The sequence below is a fragment of the Oryzias melastigma genome, linkage group LG17 (genome assembly GCF_002922805.2).
Source record: "Oryzias melastigma strain HK-1 linkage group LG17, ASM292280v2, whole genome shotgun sequence".
Classification (NCBI taxonomy): Eukaryota; Metazoa; Chordata; class Actinopteri; order Beloniformes; family Adrianichthyidae; genus Oryzias; species Oryzias melastigma.
In genome coordinates this window covers 5,052,022-5,062,936 of record NC_050528.1, presented here as the reverse complement: position 1 = coordinate 5,062,936, position 10,915 = coordinate 5,052,022, and the positions used below count along the sequence as shown (strand labels likewise).

Genomic DNA, 10,915 nt, shown 5'->3' with positions numbered 1-10,915 from the left:
AATTGAGATACTTAGAAATAGTGCATGCAGATCTTTTAATTCAATATTGATTTTTGAAGAAGTTATGACAACTACATGGCAGAAAATCACATAACACCAAAAAATATAAGGCCACCAACTTTGCAAAAAAGAGGTTCATAAACCATTATGACGTGGGATCAACAAGACACATTTTGTTATCAGTTACTTAACAAGAAAATGTAACAATAAAGAATGATTTTCATAAAAACAAAAAAAAATCTTGAATCCAGACTATACATTAAATTGGGGGATAAGATCAGACTTATAATGTAGGAGTCAAAGGGAAATTGTTAGATTTTGCAGCCAATCTTCAATATTTTCTGGTGGAACTGCAACATTTGGTACACACAGTGAAATATTTGATCAATTAACAGAAGTTCTGTAATTTGTTACATTTAAAAATATTAGTTTTGATCAAGTTAAATGTTTAAGTTGAGTAAACCATCAACTCAAAATTACAGAATTTCTGCTAATGTTTCACTTTTTCAGTGCATGGAAGTTGCATGAGGACTTGGTTTGTCCTTGACCATAAATAATCAATACACACCCTTTAAATTGCACTTTTTCACTCTATTTTTTCATACATTACAAAGTATTAACTAAAAGGAAATATATATATATATATATATATATATATATTAATTAAAATAAGAAAAATTACAGAAAATAAAGACATTCACAATACATTAGAAGCATACAACTAAATCATAAAATTATACAATTAAAAAGTCTATAAACACATAATGCAACACTAGACAAGTTTAATTTTCTAAAAACGTTGTTTTTATCCAAAAATAATTGTTAAAACATCTTTAAAATCGCTTCAAGTTGATGACTTGTCCCAGTCCAACTCTCTTCCTGTTTTTCCTTAGCAGCCTTTCCTAGTCTCGCGAGATTTCCCCTTGAGCCACGCCACTGGTCCGTTGTCATGGATACAGTTCTCCTATCGCAGACGCCGGTTTCCTCACAGCAAAAGTCAATCCATATTTTCTTTTAAAGGACACAGCTGGAATAAAAGTGCAGGTGAGTTGTTTCTTTTATTGATGCGGCCACGAGAAGAGAATTTTAGTTTTAGTTCTGTCAGTCCGTTAGTTACCGTCACTTTAGTTACTCTGGTGATGTCATCAAACTAATGCTAATGCTAAAGGGGTTAGCCGTGTCGTAATTATTTACCTGCCTGACAGAAAAAGGGAGAAAGTAATATTTTGGTTACAAAATGACTCTTTTATTACTTTTCCTAAGACTTTATAAAAAGAAAATAAAACTACAAAGTGACTCAGAGTTTGAATTAATTGTTGGGAAAAAAAATCAAATAAATAAATCATATTTAATTGGAGGACAAATTGTACAGTCCAGACATGTACTTTTAAGATTCTTAGCCTAAAAAAAAAAAGATTGAAAAGTTTGTGATAACATTGAAATATACTTTTATTTCTAACAAACAAAAATCATTGGCAGCAGAAGAAGCCAAAACCTATTAGGGATCATTTTTCATTTAGTTTGGCACGTTGGTCTTAAGCAAATATCACAACTTTTAAACCTCAGGAGTCACTTTCAAAACAAGTATTTAAGATCCTGGAAAGGAAAACAGGACAATATAATCACTGTTAAAATATTTACCAAACACAGTTTGACCAGTTTAATTAAAAAAAAACTTCACGAATAAACAAATTTACTTTTTTTTTTTCAAAAATAATGATCGGAAGGACACATCCACCACAAGAACATTTCAGTAAATAAACATTTGATTTTTTAAATAGAAGAAAAATCAATTCATTATGCAGAAAATAAAGTATTTTAATAAAAAAAAAGAGTTTCAACACCAAGTCTCCTGATTTTAAACAGTAAAAGAGCTGAACAATATTTAAACCTAAAATATCCGATAACATGAGCCAAAAATGCTTATAAACAAACAAAAGGAAAAAAGAAATCTCTTATAAAAACAAAGATTTTAGCATCATTTTGCAATGAAATCTTATGTTCTCTCATGTTGATAAAAAATAAAGAAATTCACAAAATTATTCACCAATTAATACAAAGACACGGATCATCTGTGTATTCATTGAACAGCTGTTTTTGGGCTTCAAATACCTCAAAGATCTATAATCAAGTTTAAAGTCCCTGAGAAATAAATGCATTTAAAATATAGATAAAAACATTTGACATTTTCAATATATGATCCTGTCAGAATCATAGTTTGTGACTGAAAAATTAAATAAATATTAGCATAATCTAAGTTTATCACACGTTTATTTAATATGACATGTAAGTTTTAGAGTTTTCTGTGAAATTATTTAAAATTAATTAAAAAATCAGTACAATAATTCAAACAATTTCAATATTTACCATAGGTTTTTAACAGTTTTTTATGTATTTGCTTTCTTTTAGACTATGGAGCAGGATGCTCAACTGAACAAATTACGGCTTCAGTTTGAGGCGCTTCAAAAACAGCAGGACCAAAAAAAACTGGAGAGGAAGAAGGACAAAGAAGCCGCTTCTCTCACCAACGATGCACAAGATTTAAATCTGTCTCTGGAAAGCTCTCAGAGTGACAATGACAGGTATGTGACCCGTGTTTTGTTTTATTAGCAATGTATTTATGTGCAATAAAAGTCTAAAACTTTGTGTTTTTTTAGGCTATTGCAGCATGAAAACCAGAAACTCTCAGAGCAGCTTAGAGAGCTGGAAGACGTAAACGGACGACTCGTCAAACTTCTGAGCGAAAAGGAGTTTGAGATTAAACACTTGAAGAAGAAAAGAGATGAAGAAAGATTAGCTTTGGCAGGTACAAGCTGTTTACTCGGTAAAACCTGTGATCAGAGTCACACAAATATATACTAATATGTGTTTTAGGCACAGCTGGTTTGGAAGGAGCCGTTGCTGCCACCAAGATTATTGAGCTGTCCAAGAAAAATAGAGAATTAAATGTTTTGATTGAGCAGGAAAAGGTTAAATCAAAGCAAAACACCAACCGAATTCAAGAGCTGGAGAGAGAGGTACACCGAATTTAAATTCATTTTGATTTTTACAAGAAATAATATGTAAACATTATGTTTTATTCATTTTTTAAAGCTTCAAGTTGCTCTTTCTGGGGATAAAACGGACAGCAAGGCGCTGGATAAGAGCTCGCCTGAGGGTTGTGAGGTAAAGCAAAAAATCTGATCCGAATTAAACCTTTAACTACCCAAAAAAGAAAAAAAAAATCACCAAAAAGTTGTTTTTTCCCTGCAGCTTATTCCCCTGGTACGGAGCCCCTAAAGGGACATAAAAAAATAAAGAAAAATATATAGGGGCTCCATAGAAAAATCAGTAAAAAAAAAGTACTGGTTAGTAACTTTTGCACACCAGTCACTGTCCAGGTTTTTTTTTTTCTTTACTTCAATAAAAAAAAAAAAAAAAGAATGTTCTGGTTAGCAGGTGGTGCACAACAGATAGTAACTACAAAACTTTTTTTTTCCAAAAGTTGAAGAAAAAAAGTAAATTGTAGTTACTCTCCAGAGTTTTGTTTACTTCAATAAAAAATTATATTGAGGTTAGTAACTGTTGTGCACCAAATAGTAAAAAAAAAAGTTGCAAAAAAATAAAATAAATCTAGTTACCATCTATCTGGTGTGCATCAGTTATTATCAGGAATTTTGTTTGCTTAAATTTGTACAAAAGCGGATATTCTAGTTAGTAACTGTTTTGCACCAGATATTAAATAATAATTACAAAAAAAATCGGAAAATGTATCCAGAATTTCTTTTTTTTAACTTCTATTTTAGAAAAAAAAATGTTCTGGTCAGAAACTGGTGTTCACTAATACGGAGCCCCTAAAGGGACATTGGGTAAAAAAATTAAAGTGAAAAAAAAAAGCAGTCACTATCTTGTGCGGACCAGTTCCTAAGGGGTGCCCACAAGATAGTAAGTGGTGCCCACCAGTTAATAATTGTTTTTTTTTTTTTATTTAATTTTTTCCCCGATGTCCCTTTAGGGGTTCCGTACACTAAAGAGTAACTGATAACATTTTTTTTAATGGAAGTAACCAGTTACCAGAATTTTTTTTTCTCCAGTTTTCTTCTCTTCTTTAATGTCCCTTTTGGGGCTCCGTACCTTTGGGAGTAATACACACTATCAGTGTTTTTAAAACATGTTTTCTATATATCTCCCACCATTTGGTCGATCAGGCACTTAAAGGGTTAAAGGCCAATTCTCTGAACTCATCTCATGCTCCTTATACCTCCAACAGCAGGAAAGCCCAGGAGTCAAATCCCTGCAGAAGAAATTAGCAGCCGCTGAACTGAAAATGATTGAATATCGCAACCAGGTTCAGTCTGCAAAACAGGAGCTAAGAGTAGCTCAGAAGGTCTGTTATGTTCTCTCATATATGTCAATAATGTATGACACTAGTTAAAGTAAATCATTTAAGTCATAATAATAATAATAAAGAGGGATTATAATGTTTGAAAACTCCTTTGCTTGGATTATGTTTTTTTCTTAAAAATCAGTTAATTTAATTCAAATTTAATTTGGGAATGTGATGATGTTGTAATCTAATAATTAAAGGTATTGATCAGTGAAGTTGGAGAGGAAGTCAACCTTCAGCAAGTCCTCAGCTCCCCTGGCAGCTTCAGAGGTCGCTCACAGCAGATTCTGGCTCTGCAGACTAAGGTAACTCCACTTTTTAAACACACTCTTCCTCCCTCTACCTAAAAAGTAGCATCTTTAAAACTTTGAGCTGAATTCCACTTCGGTATAACAGGTGCGGGACCTCGAGCAGCAGCTGAAACAGGCGAGCCAGTCCAGACAGTCCAGCGTCTTCAGCTTAGACGAAGAGTTTCTGGGGATTCTTCAGAAGACGCCTCCGCCAGACAAGAACCTCGACTACATCCGCAGCATGGAGAAAAAGAAGAGGGAAGCTTTAGAGGTCTATAAACTATCATTCTAAAGCAGAGGTCTGCAACAAGTGGCTCTTTAATCTCTCATGCTGGCTTTCTGGGTGAAGAAAAATACAAAAAATCATTTTCAAAAAACGCAGCTTCTATTTTAGCAACATGCTAACGTTCTTTGCTAGTTTATTTTCTACTGTGGTTTTTAGGCTGATTTAGAGTTTAGCTTGTATTTTAGCAACATTATAACATTTTTTGCTAATTTAGTTTACTGAGGAATTTTGGAGTTCAGCTAGTAATTGAGCAATGAGCTAGCTTTTTTGGCTAACTGGCCTCCAAAGAGTTTTTTATACTAATTTGGAGTCTAGTAAATATTTTAGCAATATGCTAACATTTTTTGCTAATTTGTTATCTACTTGGGTTTTTAGGCTAATTTAGAGTTTTGCTTTTATTTAGCAACATGCTAACGTTTTTTGGCTAATTTAATTTACTACGGAATTTTATGCTAATTTGGATTTCAGCTAGTAATTAAGTAACAAGCTAGCTTTTTCTGTAATTTGGCCTCTACTAACGGTAAAAATAAAATAAATAAAAAAACAAATTTTGAGATATAGTAGTTTTTTTTTATATTTTTGCTTTTGTTGGTACCAAAAATACTTCACATAATTCACATTTATTAAAAATAAGAAGTTCATGAAGGCAAATTCAAATGTCCTAAAGGCTAAAGTAAGACTCTACGGCTCCTTCTAGGTTTTGATCAGTAGATAATGGGCCCAAATGGATCTTTTACTGTTAAAGGTTTCTGACCTCTGTTCTAAACACATTAAAAAAATACTTGTCATTAAACTAAACCTTTATTCTGCTTCTTAATCGGAACAGAAATTATCTGCAGATTATGAATCCCTGTTGAAAGAGAACAAGGAGATGAAGAAAAAGATGGATGCTTCTAAAGCGAGAAACGCCTGTCAGTCGAATGAAATTCTGACGCTGAGAGCCCAGATCTCCACCCTGCAGGAGAAGGGCAAACATGATGACGAGCTCGTGGATGCCCTGCTGGTAAGAAACAAATAACATTATGGTAGTTTTTGTTTGACCTGAAATCATTACATAATCTTGCAAATAATTAGTCGGTCAAAGACAGCTATTTATCTAGTAATTACAGACTTATTTATGAGTCAAACTTGCCTGAATAAATGTAATAAATAAAAGCTTTCCTGTAATGCTTTATCAACGGATTTTGAAGATAAAATTGGAAAAATCTGGAACTTTATGAAAACCTTTTTTTGCTGCACCTGACAGAAGCAGCAGGTCCAGATGCAGACGGCCATGAAACAGCTGTGCGGACAGCAGAGCGGACCGAGCCAGGAGCTCCCAAAGAGCCCGAAACAACAGCTGAGCAGCGAGCAGCGAACGCTGATCCACAAACTCAAGCAGGTGGTGGCTGAGAAGGAGGCCAAAATTAGAGAGCTACAGCAAATTCAGCAACAGTCCATCAGGGTAAATAAATAAAACATATTTTATCCTGTTGTGTGCTTGGAGGACTATTTTCTTGATTGTTTACATCAGTTAAAGGAGGATTGTGAAGACAAGCAGTCAGGAGCCAAGCTGAAGAAATGCAGTTCTGGTTTCTCTCCAGAAGGGGGAGCCATTACCAAGGAAATCAATTCTTCAAGGTATGAGAGCTGATGGTTTATTTTTTCAAGATCTTCAACATAAAAATTAATAAAACAAAAAATTAAACCCATCATCTTCAGTTTATTTCAAACAGAACATTAGAAACAGAAGAACAACAAAAACAAGTACAACAGAAAAGTGGTGGGAAGAAGTTAAAAGAAAACTTATTTAATCCCACCCTCTTTACTAATATAAATTAAGTTTGCAGCAACTCACTTTGGTACAGCTAAGGTATAAAAACAAAAAAGAAAAAAAAACACCGTATAAACAAGAGAATCCATATGTACTTAAAGACCCACACATACTATATACACATGACTACGCACTAATACATATGTACACTTATATATATGCACAAATATTTGTACATACACAAAATACATGCATTTATTTATGCCTATAAAGTCATTAAATTGCTTTATTTTAACTATTTTTGATTTTGTCAGTTATATTACACAATGAAAATAAAATACAGAATTGCTTTTGGTTGAGTTTATTTATTATGAATCTGAAATGGAAATATGATATAACATATTGTCATCAACGGGCTGCACGGTGGCGCAGTGGTCAGCGCTCTTGCCTCACAGCGAGAAGGCCCCGGTTCGACTCCCGGCTGGGACCTTTCTGTGTGGAGTTTGCATGTTCTCCCCCGTGCATGCGTGGGTTTTCACCGGGGACTCCGGCTTCCTCCCACCGTCCAAAAACATGCTTCATAGGTTAATTGGCGACTCTGAATTGCCCCTAGGTGTGAATGTGAGAGTGGATGTGTGTGATTGAGGCCCTGTGACAGACTGGCGACCTGTCCAGGGTGTACCCCGCCTTTGCCCATCAGTAGCCGGGATAGGCTCCGGCGCCCCCGCGACCCCGAAAGGGAAGAAGCAGACAAGAAAATGGATGGATGAATGAATGAATATTGTCATCAACAAAGATGGAAAGTATTCTTGCTTTATTATTTTTCATAAGTTAAAATTCAGTAAAATATACGTAGATTTCCTAATGAAATGTATTAAAAAGTGTTTTTGTGAATATTATGAGAACTGATCCAGTATCCAGTGGTACCTACACGATGAAATGTTGGTTTATTTAGTTGAAAAAAAATAATTTATAAAGAGAATTTATAAATAAAGTCCTCATTGTAGCTTTTTAATGTTGTATTCTTTTTCTTTTTCCAGTTCCGTTTCAAAGTTTGGTCATAAACTGGTTCTCCCTGCTGTGGGCAGCGGTCCAGAAATCAGGTTTGCTGTCTGCACATATCTGATGATTCTACGCATATATTCTTCATGTGCAAACAGTAAAGACTGAAGGTAATGGTTCATTCTTATCTCAGAAGTTCCTTAAAGTGTCCTCGATGTTCTGCTGACGTGGGCGAGTGGCTGACACAGACCAGTGAATACAGAGTCCTCAGCGTGGAGAGAGACAGACTTCTCCAGCTGGTTGAAGTCCTGCAGAAAAAGTAAAATCATCTTTTTACAATCGATTTGTCTTGAGCTGAGATGTGGATCAGATCAGATAAAAATATTAAGAACCTTGAATTTCTGTAGACCAAGGATCTGCAACTTGAGGCTCTGGAGCCTCATGTGGCTCCTTTAACTCTCCATTGTGGCTCTCTGATACAAAATAAAAGAAAGTTTCTCGTTTTAAATAGTAACTAAAGTAAAAAAATAAATTGTAAAGTGAAAAAGGTAAACCCAAACTTTATTATAGGAAGAACATCACATATCATTATGTTATCTTATATTTGCTGCATTGAGATGGTTGAATGTAACACAGGAAGTTTTTTATTTTGAAAGGAAGTTATAAGAACCTTTGCCAAAAGTTATAAACTATTTCATATTTAGAAAAAATGCTATTTTTTATGTTTTTATGGTAAAAAAAATAGTTAATTTAAATGTATCATAGTAGGAACGATAACATTAATACATATCAGGGTCTTATTTCTCTAAAGGATGTGTCGGATCCGGCCCTCCGGGTGATTATATCCGGCCCTCCAGATCAAATTATTTCATTATTAAGATTATCTTGCACGTATTTCTAACTTGTATAATTTTGACAAAATATATTTTTATTTAGAGTAAAATATTTAAAGTTATTTAAGGTTTAAGTTGATTTATTCTGGAATAATATTTCTGCCTTTTTATTATTCATAAATATGTTTAAAAGTTACGGTTTTAAAGTAATGCAAATTTGGGGACTATTTTGGCATTTACTTAGATTTTTTAGGCTGTTTTGGAGTTTAGCTAATATTTCAGCTACATGCTAGCTGTTTTGGCTAACCCAAGTTTTTTTTGTTTTTTAGGTTAAATCGGTATTTAGCTAATATTTTAGCTGGCTATCAGCTTCAGTGTTTTTAGGTAATTTCAGCATCTTCAGCAGCCAAAGTTTTAAAAATAAAGTTTCAGAGTGTTCAATAAATGTTTCTCCTGTTCGGCCCGCGACCTACGGTGTGGTTTGGATTTGTGATTTACTTTGACACATGTGCTCTAAAGGGTGAGCTAAGACTTTGTGGTTCCTGACGGGTTCTGGTCAGCAAAAGTATCAACCCAAATGGCTCTTTAAGTGTTGGTTTAAACTTAAGGTCAAGGTTTCTCAGTTAGAACACTTAACTTTTAATTATTTTTCAATGATGCTAAGATCTGATTCCTTTTGTTTTGGGCTTTAATCCACGTGATTAAAGATCTTTTTCTTCTTGACTCTTTCAGAGAGAAAGAGATGGGCCGAATGTGTCTGGAGGTTCAGCAGAAGTATCAGGAGGAGCGGCGCAAAGCTGTGATTCTGGAGCAGGAGCTGGAAAGAGCAAGAATGCAGTCAAAGTCAGGAGGACTCGAGGACGGATTGAGCCAAGCTCGGTGACCGCATGCTCGGACAACGTCAGGACGATTTCACTTCTCGCACTTTTTTCCTAACACCTTATTACTTGTAGTTAGCATGACTTTGTCACGCAGGAGTTGTGTGTCAGGAGTCTGGAGGAGTCAAGTTCAGGTAAACAAACTGTCAGACTGTTGGAGTTTGTTTGTTTGTTTTCTAACTTTGACACGAGTTTGGACAGCCTTTAAATCTGATCATTTGTGCCCCAAACCGTTAAAACAATAAACACTAAATGATCATGAGCTGCAGAGCGGACGCTGACACTCTGCTCATTTCTGTCCATCGCGCGCAAACTGGAGTGTCTGCGTGGCGTCGATTACTCACCGTAGCTAAAGATCCCTCCTCACTCTGACCTGCAGGATAAAAGTGACAGGATGAGACGAGTCCGGCATGTTTTCCCGGAGGCTCGGTGACAGCACTGACACGACACTAACCAGCGGGACTCGCTGGTCCCTGCTCAGCTTCACTTCCAGCCGAGTGCTACCTTCTCCTGTCACATGTGACAAACAGCAGCCCGCAGGACAGAAGTCCTCCTCTGCAGCCACTAAGCCTCATGGGTAACTCGCATGTTTGCAGTTTGTAACGGTCAGGACTGGTTGGAATGACAGAACTTTCAGTTGGACCCTGATGCCAGCAGAAAAGTTTACCTTCTTATTGTGAACTTTCATAGTTTTTTCCTGCGAATCTGCTTTAGATTTGTGAAAATTCTGATTAAATAAACTAATGTAAAGAAAAAAACAAAATAATTCAGCAAAAATAAAGCCGTTAATAAATTTAGTTTTAATTTTTAAGCATATTTTTGTAGTTTTTTTGTTTTGTTTTGTTTGACTCCTGTCATCTTTTGATCTATTCTCACTGGTCTTTTAATTAAGATTATTTTTAGTAGAAATCAAAAATCTGTCGTTTTCTAGGACAAAGTTTCTGCAGTGTAAGGCTGCACTAATTTCCCAGCATTCCTTCGTTTACACTCTCTCCCACTAGCTTACAGGCCTTCACAACCTCAAGCTAACGTTAGCGGTGCAACAACAGCAACATCAGCTTGTACAGATTTGATCCAGATTCCAGCTTAGAGGCGGAAAACAAAGACCGACGTGGAGTTATTTGTCTCCAAGTGGATGCATCGGAATGAAGCGGAGCAGGAAGATTGTGTAACTATAGCTTGTACGTAACAACTACAAGCTTTATCCAACCGAATTACTTCATCTGCTCCAGATTCACAGCGATTTATATAAAGAAATACTTAGAAATACAGTTTTAAAGACCCACTCCAATGAAAAAGGTGTTTTAACATGTTCTTGTAGCATTTATGACATATTTTGATGACATGTATAAAATAAGTTAAAACTGGGTTTTTCTGTTGGATCAGATGAAAACCCAGCATCTGAAAAAGCTCGGGTTTGTGGCACAGCAGCTGCCATTGACGGGGAAAGTCTCCTTGCTCCGCTACTATTCCGATCCATCCACTTGGAGACAAATAGATCCGTTAA

General features: G+C 35.4%; 1 protein-coding gene across 1 annotated transcript; it reads left to right on the top strand.

Moving 5' to 3' along the window:
• The first annotated feature begins 927 nt into the window (after nucleotides 1-927).
• On the top strand, nucleotides 928-10,222 carry ccdc13 (coiled-coil domain containing 13). The gene is made up of 14 exons (XM_024273477.2): nucleotides 928-1,044; nucleotides 2,410-2,582; nucleotides 2,658-2,806; nucleotides 2,875-3,017; nucleotides 3,094-3,165; nucleotides 4,250-4,366; nucleotides 4,567-4,671; nucleotides 4,763-4,927; nucleotides 5,769-5,945; nucleotides 6,189-6,386; nucleotides 6,456-6,562; nucleotides 7,736-7,798; nucleotides 7,891-8,016; nucleotides 9,263-10,222. The coding sequence occupies exons 2-14, from the start codon at nucleotides 2,413-2,415 to the stop codon at nucleotides 9,411-9,413; spliced, it is 1,743 nt and encodes a 580-aa protein (XP_024129245.1). The 5' UTR covers nucleotides 928-1,044; nucleotides 2,410-2,412; the 3' UTR covers nucleotides 9,414-10,222.
• The last annotated feature ends 693 nt before the right edge of the window (nucleotides 10,223-10,915 follow it).